Below are 16,078 nucleotides of genomic sequence, written 5' to 3'. Positions count from 1 at the left end.
CCGGCAGAGTGAGTAGCTCGGGAAAAGAGAATACTCCCACTACTTCTATTTTATTCGTTTTTAATGTTTTGACTAAGTACGCGTATCGTTCACAGAGTGGAGATTCGTGTTTCCGTAGATAAATGTTTCCAGTATTATTAGTTTCTAATTATTAGAAATATTGTAATTCGTAGTATATCAAAGCAGATTTGTATGTTAGAGTGGTGGGTTATTATTGAACGCACTTTTTGTTTTTTAAATGAATTTTTTGATGAATTATGGGAATCACCACTGTGTGTTCCTTACCTTTCCTCATTTGAATCAAACAAATCATTTTTTCTGAAGTTATCGAACAAAACACTTTTATCGCCACTTCACAAAATTGTAGGGTAATATAGAATAATAGTCCTGGAATACATTATAAATTAATATTAATTGAATATAAAGTTTACTGATGAAAAACCATATATTGCATCGTCTGCTGCAGGAGAGCTATTGTTTTCATCGAAAATCTTCCTTTTTACCTAATTCTTAGATTTAGGTGTCTTGCGCATAATTCTTAGATTTAGGTGTCTTGCTTTACCGAGTTTCCGCCCCCAGGTTCCTTTTTTCTTAGTCAAGATTGGAAGTGATTGAATTTCATTGGACAAAATTGAAGCACCATTCACTGCACATCAGAAAATTATTCTGCTTGCTGTTGTTGATCCTCTATTGCAGTTTTTTGCGATTTCTGTCGGTCTCTCTGAAACCACTTACAGATTTTTCTCCTCTCCTTGTACTTTTAAATAGTGATTCACTGGACAGTAGCTGCTGATTCTCAGAAACTGAAGAATTTCCTTGCTATAACACTTTTTCAATTAGCCCATGATTGTTTTATCTAACGGCTGGATCTTATGTGACGTATGGGTGGTGAGTAGGGGCGGGAAAAATAATCTATTAATCAAAAATAATCGATTAATCGGGTAATCGATTAATCAATATATATATATATATATATATATACATATATATTATTAAAAATAATCGGAAATCGATTAATCGATTAATAAAGAATAATCAAATAATGGAAAAATATCGATTAATCGAAAATAACCGATTAATCGGAAATATGCAAGCCTAAATCTAAGACTAAAGAGTTTATTTTGAAACAAGCCCATTAAGAGTTAGTAACAAATTATCACTTTTAAGTAATAATATAGAAAAGAGATTTTTGTGTAAGGTGGAGCTGGACAATATACTGTGAGAATTTGGTTTTATAAAATACAATGTTTCTTGCCTATTTTCATTTTCAAAAATGCATAATGGTTTTGGTACAGTTCAATTGAATTTAAAAGAGAGTTTTTAAGTGGCTTTATTACAAAGTAACAGACATCGAAATTTCTCGTATTACTGTGATGATCATCTAACATCAGCAGAACAGGTTTTTCAGCAGTTGAACGAACGTGTTCAAGGATGTGATTGAAACACTGTTTGAATATGTTAATTTGGTTCCAACCTTATAGGTGAAAAGCAAATGATGTTCCGGATGGCGCGCCTTTCTCCAACGTTTCGCTACAATTTTTACGAGAGAAAATAATTAATCCGACTGAGCTCATGCATAAAATAACTGTGACTAAAGAGACTCGTTATGCAGTAGTAGGAGTCCCTTTTTGCCTTCTTCCTCTCATCGAAAAGACATCGACACATTCTACTGAACAATGTTCAGTCTCCTCGACATTAAATACTATGTTTGCTGATAAGTTGAATCTCTTCATTTCCTCTTCCAAAAAATCAAGAAAGCCAAGAGATAACTTATTAAATACCAAGACTCTAAAAAAGGAAGTTCCAGTAGGCTTTCTCAAGCTTAAATCATCTTTTTCTGATAATGCGCAGTCAATCTTTGCCTGCAGTGCTTCACAAACTTTTTCTGGAACTTCTCAGAGAATAGGTTTGCTTCCTAATTTTGTTTTTGAGACGATTTCAGGATAACCATTTTTTGATAGTCGAAACAAGGTTGACCTCTGAACCATACAATGCTTGTAAGCTTTCAAATATCCCTTTCTGCCTTCTAGAACAGCAGTTATTTCTTTTACGATATTACCCTCATCCCGCTTTTTAGGTTCAAGTTTGTTTATTGTTTTCTGACATTTTTATAGAATAAACAGCTTATCAGTTGAGTTAGCTATTTAGTTATATATTTTATTATTCCACATTAGCAGTCACGAGCACTTGTTAGTTAATACCGAATAAACTATGAAAAAGTTCTTATATTGAAACAAGAGTCATTCCAACATAATTATAAACCTTTTGACATATTCTTGTGAAATAATTATAAAAACTTTTAAAAACAGTCAAAAACAACGAATAAAACTACTTATTAGATATTTTTAACTATTTAAGAAGATTGCGCACAGTCTACTTGTTGAAGTAAAATATTTATGCTTTGGTAAAGAAGATGGTGCCACCAGTTTTTCCAGGTTATTCCACAATACCTGCCCTATTCCATAACAACGGATACTCAGAATTATTACTTTTTGTACGGAATGAATAAGGTAAAAGGGAAATTTTGTTGTTGCACATTACTTATGATTGAGTTACGATCTTATAATGTCTTTAAATAGTTCCAGTTGGTGAATAGACCTGAATTAGGGTTTTGGGATGAAAATGTCATTCAAACAGTTATTAATTTGTGTAAAGCTGGATAATGAATAAAACCTTGTACAATCATATAAAAACCGGCATCACATTCACAAAAATTCCATTTTCACTGAAGATCTGTATTTTTTGCCTTGAATGAGACGAATTGAAAAATTTTGCTTTGTTTCACGATAAGAAAAATAAATTGAAAAATATAAATTTACTCAAACAACTGGAAAATGCCGAAAAAAGGAAATTACAAAAATCGGTAATATTAACCATCATACTGGTTAAGGAAGAACATAATGAAAAATTTTAACAAAATTTGAAGTTGAAAAGTTGCTAAAAGACTGAATCAAAAAAATTCCATATTGAAAAAAGAACTACTAAAAAAGCCAAAGAGGATTGATGAATTTGAGGAAATTGATGTTTTTTTCAATGATATATATTCTGAAGATAAAATTGAAAATTGGATGCGATGTGACGTGTTCCAACTTTGGTGTCACGAAAAATTTTCTGCTTTTGATGGCACTCAAGTCTCTGACATATATAATTTCTCGTGTTCAAGTTAGGTTGTTTATTGAATTTATTTCTAGGGTTTTGGGTTTTAAGGATCCAAATATGATTATTTATTTTGCCAGCGTACTGCATCAGTTATTGACAAGGTACTGTGTTTGCAGTTAATTTCTATTTAACTATTAATGGTGTCTAACTGATGGTAGTATTTGCATTTTATTGATATTTGATGTATTTATTTTGTTTTGTCTTTGTTTCTTATAACCTTAAATATTTCAAGATATTTACTTTGGCCTTCTTTTAGTTACATATTATAGCGCCAGCTGAAACGTTCACTGAGTGTTACTTTTCCTCATCCATTGAAGATGTCGTGTATTCCAAAACGACACTGTTACTTTTTATGTGTTCTAGATACAATAAACGTTGGTTATAATTAATAGCATTTATAGGAAACAAAGATTTCCCTTGACATTTATTAGTAAATGCACAATTAAAGCTACCGGATATTCTGTCGAGACAGCGCAATCGGTACAGTTAGCCGAAATGTGATCGGCCAAGACAGTACCTAAGCTGGTCGAGTGAATTAGCTTTTCCACTGCCTTTCCCACTCGGCTAGTGTAATACGTTTCATGCTATGTTTACTACATACATACTAAGCAATCGAGGATCTGTATATATTTCAAAGAGCCAGCATATAGATAATTGTGATAGTTAATCTATTATGCAGTTATTATAATGGTAAATTGTGTAACCATGGCTCAATACTGTATTGTTGCTACTTGTATGAATACAATTAAATATATTAAAATGCCATGCTCTTTCTACTAAAAATTGATGTCTCACTTTTAAATGAGATGGTAACCAGCATCGTTACTACAATATCATCAAACTATATATATATTACCGCACTTCACGCCTTGAAGGCCCATGGTGACAATTTCACAGTTAAAAAACTTACAAAATATATGTTTTAAACTTGAGTATAATCATACTTTTCAAGCTTTGTTTTGTTTTTATTTGTCTACTATATTCACTCCCCCGGTTTCTGTACTTTGTTCATTCTTTCTACTCGGTTATTTGCACCTTTCTCAAATTTGATAATACCTTTTGTATCTATTCATTTTCTGCTTCTCCTTCTTCTGATTCCATTTTCTTCATGAATCGTTTTTCATTTTTACTTCCTCCCAGTACTTTCCAGAACTTTTTTCTCTCCCACACATTTTTTTAGGTCTCTTCTGGCTTAACACTGTGGGTTGACAATAAAGTTATCGTTTTTTATACCCGTATCTTCACTGGTATTAGTTTCACTTTCAGAATATTATTCAGAGACTCTATTGCTCTACAATCCTTTGCTATCCGATTTTCTACCTCTTTTGTCTCATCAACTCTATTAATTACCAGCACTTCTAAATAAGAACTCAACTATTTCAAAATGATAATTCTGGTTCTCCGTCCTTAAGGATCTCTCTGAATCTTCATTTGCCAAACCCCGAACCCAAATTGAGTCATTTCTCTATCATTTCACTTTCCCTATGATTGATTCCTTCCAATATGAGGTTGAAAAGTAAAGTGGATAAGGGGTCCTTTAGCTTCAGTCCTCTTTTACCTGGAAAGCTTTTTGATAGCCTTCCTTCCTACAATACTTGAATATCAGTTCTATCTAGAATCAGTTTCACCATTCTTATTAGTTTTCTATGGACTCGTAAACCTTCTAAGGCCGTATCCAATTTTGTCCTCTTTATAATATCGCGAACTTGACTATAATATGTGAAAAGTAGATATAGTTCTAGATTTTGGTTTTGGTTATTGCTTTGTATGTTTTTTAAGGTAAAAATCTAGTCCATCATGCCTCGCTCCTCGCTAAAGTCTCCTTGTTCAAAAATTACACAGAAATTTTACCTTTATAGATTTCCAGCTAACAATTCTGGATAAAACAAGAGGACTCATACTGTTCACCTTCAGTCTCTGAGAACGATAACTAGGTTACTAAAACGCGCGCAATTATGTGTATAGCGTGATGTTAGCATGAACCAACATATTCAAAAATGTAGATATATCTATCAAGAAATGTAATTTAAAATTCCAATAGATATCCGTGTGATGCGGCGTTTCATATTCGATTTTTATTTCTAGACTTTTTCTAAGAACCGATTTATTGGTATCACAGTTCGGTGTTGCTGGATATGTTAATTTTTTTTTTGTAAAAACCAGTGTATAAATATGACTAACGCTGAAATAAATCTTTTTTGAACCTATTTTTTCCTCCTATTTCAACACTAATTATTAAATGTTTAGTTGGTGTCTCTTTAAAAATTTCTCCAAATCGATTAATACCAAATCAATATCCAGCGATAAATACTTTCCGTTACCGATTAATAGAAACAAAAACTTTAGGCTTTTTCAGACGCAATATTATATAGTTTACACGCAGAGAAGTAAGTAATAGAAGGATTAGTATATTGTTTAAAAGATTAAACAAGTGTTGCTAGCTGTTCACTGTTATTTGATTGTTTAACTGTAAATTTGCAGAAATGTCTTTTCCAAATTCCTAGATCTTCAAAAACAGTGGTAGTTAATTATAGTAGAACGAATGTCGCGACTTCGTGTCCAATGTTGAAGAGCAGATATTAATTCTGTTAGATGAACTATTTCTCTGAGTCGATTGTTTGTTCTGAGGTCAAGACTTTTTGTGACTCTGTGAAATGGCCCAGACAGACTTTGAATAGGATGTGTATTCACCATATTCGTCAGATTTGGCTCTCATCAATCTACTGCTTTTCCAACATTTGAAGAACCTTGCATGGCATATTATTCTTTTTAGCTAATTGGGTCATATGTGTGCACTGTAAATCAATGGTTTGCAGAAGTTTCTTTTGAGGCGTTTTAGAAATACTAGAACAACGATGAGAAAGATGTGTGAACATTAAATTGTTGTGTCCTGTTCAATCATTTCGCTTTGGCTGATTACGTTCAAAGGGCATGCCACATGCTTTTGTCGTGTCAAATTTTTCAAAACATACGGGACCGAAAGATGAAATTGTTCTTCTTCAATAACTATGAAACCGTGAAAAAGTATTTGAAAATTGATTATGTAATTACAAAGAAAGTCAATTTTCTGTGATCCTATTTTGCAGTCTCTATTTCGGGGTACATCAAAAATTACACTCCTCTTCCAACAGAGTAATTGTTCAAGTATTCTATAAGACAAGCGTTCCTAAAATGATCTTACGAAGGAGACTTTAAACCTCCGAGTAATTCAATAAAAATGTAAATATATGCTAAGCGTGTGTATTGTACTAGGATGAATCCAATTATTTCAACAGCAAACTATTCCGATAATTATAATACGATCATATTTTAACACAAACAATTTCAAAATATGTTAGAATAGTTCGAAAAAAATCGAATAATCTTGATGAGAAAAGTAAAAAATGCGTGTATATACTTGAATTATATGTGTTATCTGTGCTTAACGAGTGAGCGAGGTAGGTAATATTTACGTTGAACAAGTGACACTAGTAGGTAAGAGTTTTATTTGAACATTTATTTTTTCATTTTTCCAGTGCCTTCCCCAGGATTTTTTCATGTTATTTTTTATGGAGTAAATTGATTTTTTTTATACTTGCAATAAACACGTAAATCCATTACTAAATTTTTGCCTAATGGATCAGCTCCACATTTTCCAATGTGTCCCTTAACTCAAATGAATATCATATTCGCTTTTATTTCATTCAGTTTCACTATTACTTTTTAAAAAGACCTCCTTTAGTAGATGTGTCACTCTGCAGGGAAATCATTTTTCACATCACTAAATGAATAGATATTGTGCATTCAAAGGGACACGATTTTCTAGCTATTAACTTCAACTGAACTACTGTCGAAATAAATCAGATGTTTGGATTGAGGTTGACCGTCGTTTGGTGTTCCTGTTGAATATTGGGGTTAAATCAGATTTTTGATAAAAAATTTTTTATATCTGCAAGTTGGTAAGTATAAGAGTTTTTTTGGTAATTTTATCAATATTTATGTGTTAACATAGTTTGGAGCTATACGAAACAGGTATTTCTTTGTGTCCTCGAGCAGGAACAAAAAAACTTTAAACTTTAAAAAATACTCTATAAATGTATATGTTTTTGATGTAATTTTTAGAAATTTTCTGGTTACATGCATTGGCATTTGGCCTCCGAATATGCGTTTATACAATATGTCAAGTCTCTTTTTCATTTATTTCAGGATGAAGATGAGAGAGTACTAGAAGAAGTTACCGATACTACAAAACGAGAAATAGAAAATTAAAAAAAAAGATATGTTCTAAGTTTAAATGGATGATATAATACGAAACAAGAAATATCAAATGGTATCAACCTCCACCGTCATAAGATACCACCATTACATTTTTTGAGCGATACATTCCAGTGAAAATTGTGCAGCAGATGGTAAATATGACAAATTTACACTTAACTCAAAATAATATATCTCGATTCCATTGAAAAACGCTAGAAGAAACCAACAATTTAAGAGGAGTAGATATTATACTAGGTAATTTGCAGTTTCGGAGAGTTCGTATGTATTGGAGCCACAAGAACGAAATTCCACTGTTAAAAGATGCAATTGGCATTCATAGATTTTTCAAACTCCATTTAGTAGATATAACTAATCTTTCTGAAAATATTAATGACAGAATATGGAAACTACGAGACATCTATGATTGTATTAAGAGACGATGTCAATTGCTTCCACTAGAAACCCATCTATGTGTTGATGATTTTCCAATTTACCGAGAAGTACTACTGAAATTGAGCCGGTCTACAAACATTATGGCAGCGCAGCAGGAATTGTTGTGCGGTTTACAGACAGGAATAACTGAAAAATATCATGGTCTTTACGTTGATTATTACCATCTTCAATTTTCACAAGAAAAATCCATTTCTGCTTTGGAAATAATAAAAGATGATCTCTTTTCAAATCCCAAGCTACCCACTAAAAAGGAATTGAAAGCAAAAGGGCGTGGTGCTTCTTTTATTTCACTTAGCAAAGATGTGTGTTGTAATAAGAATATGGTATGATAACAAGCACGTTATTGAAGCGTCCGATTTCATTGGGATTGGAAACCAAAACTTACCTTCAAATTCCAAGAACGGAAGCAATAAAACTTTATAATGAAAATATAGGAGGGGTGGATAATGGATTTTTTGTGGAGTATATATTCCTCATTTGTCCAATGTAAAAAGTGGACTATCAGAATGATATTTCATCCCATTAACTAAGAACAAGTAAATTCATGGATGCAATATAAACAGCAATTTGTTACACTGGGAATTTAAAAGAAAAACAATGGATCTTTTGGCATTTCGTTATGATGGCTACAACCATATACAAAATGTGGATGGAAAAAAATTTAAAGATGAAAATTGGAGAAATGCAAATATGTAAAGTTCATTTGTATTTGATCAAAGGGAGGAACTGTTTTTCCAAGTTTCATTCGAAGTAGTTCATCCTTTTCTTTTTTAGATATTTCCATTCCCAATTTTTCCTAGTACTTTTGAAAATGCTGTATATTTTTCAAATAACTTTGTTGAATAAATGTTTCCGTCGTATTTTTCTTTGTATTGTTTTACAACTCTTACATATAGAGTTCCTGATGAGAGACATAACAATAAAACGAGTATACTATGAAAATGTGAGAAAATTATTTTTTCTACAAAAAAATTCATGTATACTTTAGATGTACTTGAGGTAGTGTCACTCTGGAGGGACAAATACACTGAAAGGGTTAAAATTATTCATTAGGTATTAGCAGTCTTTATCATAGTTAGGTCAAACACAAACAAACATTTGTAAATTAAAGAAATGATGAATTATTGATAATATTAATGGAAGTTGAGCATATAGACTTTGAACCCACTGCTTTAAATTATTCATAATCGAACACACATTTTGTTCTCTTTTCGGATGTTAATATTAGGAACATTTATTCATCGATCTACATTCCAATGAATAATTCTATGCAGCAAAAGAAAATTGTTGCAGTAATAATATCTGGCTAGAAGAAAACTGTTACATGTAAAGTTTTTCTAAACAACCCCAATTGTTTTCCAGTATGTTTCAGTTTACTATCTACTCTAGAGTAGGAGTTACTTGTTTTTGAAATACCCCATATATTAAAAAAGTCGAAATTCCAATTTGAGGATTTCCTAAGAGATGTTAAGTCAATCAATTTTTTAGAACTCATTGTATAATAAAGTTAATTGATAGTTTCCCGTAAATGGAAGTACAGATAATCAAATCATATATTATAAATGGGTCTTTCAGACAATAGAAGAGCAACATAATTGTACAACGGCTTCTCTTTTATCTCTATAAGCCGAGCTTCATCGAGCTTGTCTGGAATAAAATACGCAACAAAGTGGCAAGGGAAAATGTTACTTTTCAAATGAATTTTCATTATCCAATGCTATTTAAACATTACTGAATCACGCAAAAGTTGTTTTCGATACACTATAAACTGAGATAAAAAAATTGTAAAATCTAGACAATAAAAAGCAATTTAAAAATTGACATAGTGATCCATTGCGATAAAATTAATAAAAGACGTATACTACAAACAGTTTATAGATGAATAAATAAGCTTAGGTAGTCAAAAACTGGCCTCAAACAAAGGGTGAACCTACCTGCTCGACACAAATTTGATTTGATATCGTGGCATTCTATCAGAAATTTTGATTATTTTTTGTCTTTATTCAACTTTCGAGATAAGATAATAAGTAGGTGATTTGAAATGTATATAAACTAAACCATCATCACACTTTCATATTTTTCCAATAAACATCAATGTTATTAACAAAAATTTCATAGAAAAATAAGCCATACCGAGTTATCATTTGACTATTAATGGTTATTTATAAAAAATTGAAATGGCGCCTAATAAAATATTTAAGATAAGAACGTAGCGACGGAGACATACTTTTGATACAGTGAGGATTTACTGACTTTATTTGGAATTATATATGACCTAATAATTTTTAAGATATGCCAATCCACGGTTTGCCAATAAAACTTCCCAATTTCAAAAAATTTCAAATTCAAATCGGGGAAGGAAGACATGGATAAGGAAAATGATTATCATAAAAAATATGTACACGACCCACTATCATACTCCGTAATCAGGAACCACGGAATCACTTAAAATGTTTCTATAGACTTGAAAAGGTAAGAAAACAATATTTAGAGAAGATTGAGAAATATTTTCAACAAAATTGGAATTATGTATATTACTTGAATAGTTATACGATGATTTTAAAATTGGAATGGAATATTCTAAGATTTTATTATACAAATATCTTACTTTCACCGAGCTTTTGTATATATTGACTAAAGTGTGGTTATCCATTTTTGTTGCAATTTTATTTCTCCGTATATTATTAGTTATTCAAACTACATACGTAGTTTAGTTTCACTTCAGGCGTGGAATCTTTGCTAAAAGGTTATTCTTCCCTCTCCCTTTTTCGTTGCATTTATTACTAGTATAAAGCCACATTAATTGAATGTATTCCTCCTCAAGCAAATTGGAAAAATGTACATAAGTTCCCAAAGAAAGACCATATATCTAATAATTTCATGATTTTCCTTAACTTTCTTAGACGTTTTTATATTTTTTGTAATGATTTTATTGATTTTAGCTCTCCTGTGTTTATGCTTATAGTACCAGTTAGCCTTATGAGACGCAAAAATTTAGACTGATTGACACATTTTGTTCCACGACATCTTTTCGTGAAGCTCGTACACGAATTGTTTTCGATCTTGCAAATTCAGATTTGTACGTCTTAAGGTGAGTAAAACCAAGGAACGATCAATTGAAACTTGTACATTAATTGCTAGTCTTCAGAGTCGAGCCAAAAAAACACACCTCGTGGTATCATGGACTACAAATACGCATACACCAGGAGCTTTGGCAATAGAAAACATCCAGCCTCAAAAAACCATCATAGCTGAAAATAAACGTATTGTATGGATCAGTGAACTTGATCGACTACTCACGAGCTCAGAGATAGCAGCTCAGATCAATTAATTTAGTAATCTACGAGTACTTTTGAATAATTCTAATAGTGCAAAGAAAATTGAGAGAAGCTGGCTTTTTATAAGGGTGGTAGTGAAGAAACCTCATCTAAAACGTCAAAATAGAATTAAGTGGTTGCAGTGGGCCTAAAGCACGGCAGCAGCTCGATGATGGTTTAGGAATGTTTTGGAGGAAGGGCGACTGAAGACTTGAAAGAAATTAAAGAGATTTGGATGAAAGAAAACTATAAAAAATTATTAAAAGAAAATGTAGTACGTTGTGTCCAGCGCCTGATCAGTAGAAAATTTTATCTTTCAACATGACAACGATCCCAAGCATTTTTCCGAGCTTTGCAAAGAGTATTTGAGAGAAACGGAAGAAAAATATACTAAAAGTAATGATTTGGCCGGTACAGTCGCCCAACCTCAACCCGATTGAGTTGTTGACCGGGAAGTCAGAAAGTAGTGTCCTTCTTCCCCTTCACATCTTTGGAATATCCTGAAAAACGAATGGAACCAAATAGACGACAATTACTTGTCGAAAATCTTACAGAAAATACCAAAAATTATATACTGAAATAATAGAAGCAAAAGGGGATTACATCGATAAATCAAAAATTCAGGATGGAGTTTTATTATCACTATAGTCTTATGTATATATGTATGTTCTTTAACATATAAATTTTGTCTTCTAATTTGTTGTGTATCTCGCGAACTATAGGGATATATCTTTGACCAGTAGTGTATACGCTAGGTATCTAAGCCGAATAAAAATTATAGTTTCAGTAATTCCCAGTATAATTTATGTATAAAGAAATAGTATAAGTAATAGTATATAAGTAATAGTATAAGTAATAGTATAAGTCTATATAGTCTATAAGTCTATAAGCATTAGAAGCAAAGCCACTTTCATTATTCAATCTTTATTCTGACCTCAGAATTTACGCCACATAATGAATGCATTCTATTTTTAGTAAAAACTCAACAATCCTAAATGCTTCAACATATTATTTATGTAAAGAGATAATTAATATAAGTCCCTCAGCATTTAAAGCAGAGCCACCTTTATTATTTAGATGGGTTAATATCACAGCTTTATTGTGACATGAATATCTAGGTCACGTATTCTATTTTCTAATGAAAACTCAAGAGCCCGGCTCTAAAGCTCTTAGAAATATTAAGCATAATTCATGTATTAACAGACAATTAATAAGAAAGAGCCTTCAACAATTAAAAGCAAAGCCAACTTTATCAATGAAATGAGTGATTATTTCAAGTTTATCGTAACCTGAAAATTTCAGTCACACAACAAAAACATTCGACTTTCCAGTTGAAAGCCAATAGCCCAAAATGCTCTCGATGTTATTAAGTACAATTTATGTGAATGAAATAATTGATATAAGTTTATGAACATTAAAAGCAAAGCCACCTTTGTTATGCGACGTTACAGGAGCACAAGCTGTCGTTGAACTAAGAACAGTCATTTCCTTGAAGTTACCTTCGACTTTCACCCCACGTCGGACGAATGAAAGAAATAAATGTCGACACAAGTCTTCTGGCGTTCGTACCTCCAGAAATGTATCCAGAAATCTGTGAAATCCGTCGTAGTCGATTTCCTGTAACAACAAAAATAATTATTAACTCTCACCAACGTTAATACATACAGTCACGAATTTAATAATCACTATAAACAAAAAAACGAATTCCATAACTTTGAACTTTTGTTTCGAATTATAATATGTAATTTAACTGCACAATTATTGATGCAGATGCTAAAAAACATGTATTGCCCTACACTTGTTTTATAGAATATGTTTTTCGTTAACGCAAGAAAACGCAAGGTCTCATTGTTTTGGATTGACCAGTGAGGAGTACATGGTTCTATTTAACATCTATAGGGGAGGAGTTAGGGCCAGAAGTAAGCCCTCATATACCCTACAGAAACTGAAAGGAAAATTGATACATAGCTACCTATCTTATGAAATTGTTCATATATATTGATTTTATAAGTTAGGTTCACTTTGTTATTTTTCAAACTCCTCAAATTAACTTTCTACTTTCAATACACGGAATATTTTCATTGTAAATAATTTGTAAAATAAAAGTTGTTAGCGAAGAGTTTGTAGTCTTCGAGGATAACTATATATTATGATATTTTGGTGTATAAATTCTTCATATTGTTCAACCGATGACCATTGGTTATATTTTATTCAATTGAAAATATGTTTGCTCGTAAAATAGACATCTTATGAGTATGTTGTACACTGTGGCATTTATTTAATTTGGTTGTGTATTTAGTTTACCTTCAGTCTCTGAAGACGATAACTTGGTTATGGAAACGCACGAAATGCGATAGTGTAATTGTGACTGTTGTTGGTTGTTCAAACTGAACACACTATTTACTGTTTCAGAGACCAAAAGTGAACAGGAACATACCAACTTGACCTACCTATATACTAAATTTTTCCATGAGTAACAATTCCAGCAGCAAAACGACTTTAGTGGTAAATTTCTCATTTGTTACCTAGCAAATAATCTGTAAATGGGATGTATTAAACAAGCTATTGTTGTATACATTATTTCTTCAATTATTATAACTGACATCTTGTTTGGCAATACCTGATTTGGTGCTCCAAAATCCAAACAACAGATTTTTAAGTAAGCCTAATACACTTCTTGTCAGAATTAGTTGGTCACTCTCTTACAAATCCAACATTTAATACTTCGGATTTCCTAAGAATTGTTCTGAAGTATTTTTGGATTAAGAAACCAATTATAAACTTACTCTGTTAATGATAGTTTCCAATTGCCATCTATGAGTTTCTCAGCATAATCGTTGAGTACAGTTACATTGTCAATCAAAGTCCTTTCCTTATTATATCATGCAATCTTAATTAAGAAATTAAGCAACTGATGTGCCAGGAAATGGAAATGGACTATTTTAGGGTGGGTAAAATGGAAAGAATTAACCACGATGTACTTGCATGTAGCGGTGTTTTCCTTTCATATATCAAATCCTAACCTTCTCCTATTTCTAATTACTAATCTATCTGAAAATGTTATTTTTTCATTATTTTCCTTTTTGTATGTGAATTTTATATTTAGTAATTTGAAATTAAATTCTGAGTTAAAATATTCTGCATTTGACGTTTTCGTATATATACCCTAAAAAAATATTTAAGCTCTTGGCTAATTAGTTTCTTAAAGTGACCCACAAATAGTTCAACCATAAACATTTTTGTTAAATGAAGATATTCTGTTATTATAGCAGCTCCAAAATTATTAGAGTCCAGTTCTCAAGATATCTCAATTAAAATATACTTCACTTTTCTGATGAATTCCTTTTCTAAGCATCAGTCCTTCCGGAACATTTCTTTTTGTCAATTATAGTAACGTTATCTGCTCTCTCTGATTTAACTAAAACCTTTAAAACAAACCTTTAACAAGTTTCCAATCTTTTCTCTGTACTTACAAATTTTTATCCTTGTTAGACATTTTGAGATATGACTCTTGCATGCCACCCGATCAAAACTCTTATCATCATGGAAGAGACGCTGAATAGAAGTTCCAATATATCCAATAAATTCGCCAACAAGACACTGCAGAGCTCAAACCCTTATTTAAGATATCAATCCCTTTCTTGTCAAAATTTTTTGTCTCACTTAGACAGATATCTTCGGCCTCTGAAGACAATTACTTGATTAGCGAAATGCGAATCAGACAGTGTAATTGTGTGTATTCATTCATTATCACTTTCTTCAGTTTTTTAATTTTTTGGGACCTTTTATATTTATGAATTATCTTGATTTTAGGTACCTTCTTATTAAAAATTTGATGTTAAAACAAATAAAACTTTGACGTTTCGAACCATTTCGTTTTTTATCTATTTAGTATATAACCAACATTTCCTCAAATTCCGACTTAGATGGTTGTTTAAACCATTATATACATGAAAATAAACAAAAAACCAGCTACTTGCCTTGTTAATGGGTCAATTTTATTGAAATTATACATATTCATCCCCTGAATTGTCTTTGTTTCGCTTATTGAATATTAAAAAATTGTATTTATATTAGAATTGACCTTAGATTGAGTTATGATACCTAATGCATATGAAGGATACTTCCGTCGTTAACGGACATGATTAATTAATTTATTATTTAATAAATTAATAGCGTAAATTCACCTCTTATTCTCCCAGCATTTTTTTGAACTTGAAGGCATATAAGTAAAAATTTGTTTTTTCCGTAAAAATGGTTAACCATGTTTTGACTTTAATGAAACATAATCATAAGCTTCAGATTGTCATGATATATTAACGATTTTTGCTATTAATTTATGGTTTATAGACTAATGATAAAAAACTTTTTCAAGAACAACTACAGGAATACAGGAAGCTGGAGATTTTATACTACTCTCAAAATGTGATTACCATTATTCGTATTTTCAAACTAGATTAGATAATCTGCCCATGAAAAATCATAGTCGTACGTTTCACAGCAAGTCAATAGAAAACAGACTCAGCAATACTAAAGGAAGAGATTCAAAATTGGAGTTGATGTAAATATATTATATAATTTATATGTCAAATCAATTTCGTGCGTCAATTGTATTTTTCTACTTTTTAATGTGAGTGGTATCAAATTATTCGTTAGACCATATTAAAGTTGATAAATGACCATGAATTCTATATTAGTTCACCACATATCAAGGCAAATAGTCTGCGAGAAAGGATTATCCGGAAAATTCTTATCTAAATAACAGCTGGAGCTGACAACAATTCGTTTTATTCAATTTGGAAAATAATCAAACTATTGGAACAGCAAATATCTATCAATGTATAACCCGAAAAAACGAGAAAACTTTTTAATTTCCAAATGTTTCCGAAAACTATGAATCTCCATCCTTGTGA

General features: G+C 31.5%; 1 protein-coding gene and 1 long non-coding RNA gene across 4 annotated transcripts in view; both read right to left on the bottom strand.

The window, feature by feature from the left end:
• The window catches only part of LOC130896169 (diacylglycerol kinase 1), a 324,802-nt gene that overhangs the window by 74,063 nt on the left and 234,661 nt on the right, over positions 1 to 16,078 (bottom strand). For 2 of the 3 annotated variants that reach the window (XM_057804081.1, XM_057804082.1), the window contains one exon: positions 12,665 to 12,782. In XM_057804081.1, the coding sequence (XP_057660064.1) occupies positions 12,665 to 12,782 (118 nt within the window). Of the gene's footprint in view, positions 1 to 12,595; positions 12,783 to 16,078 lie in introns of all 3 variants that reach the window. The other variant, XM_057804080.1, reaches the window with a different exon arrangement.
• LOC130896170 (uncharacterized) lies at positions 14,551 to 14,766 on the bottom strand. Its single transcript, XR_009059531.1, has 2 exons — positions 14,639 to 14,766; positions 14,551 to 14,590 (listed from the first exon to the last, which is right to left on the bottom strand). It is a non-coding gene; the product is annotated as an uncharacterized LOC130896170 (long non-coding RNA).

The sequence above is a fragment of the Diorhabda carinulata genome, chromosome 7, assembly GCF_026250575.1.
Source record: "Diorhabda carinulata isolate Delta chromosome 7, icDioCari1.1, whole genome shotgun sequence".
Lineage (NCBI taxonomy): Eukaryota > Metazoa > Arthropoda > Insecta > Coleoptera > Chrysomelidae > Diorhabda > Diorhabda carinulata.
The sequence above is the reverse complement of the archived record's forward strand: the minus strand, read 5'-3'. Positions and strand labels throughout refer to the sequence as shown.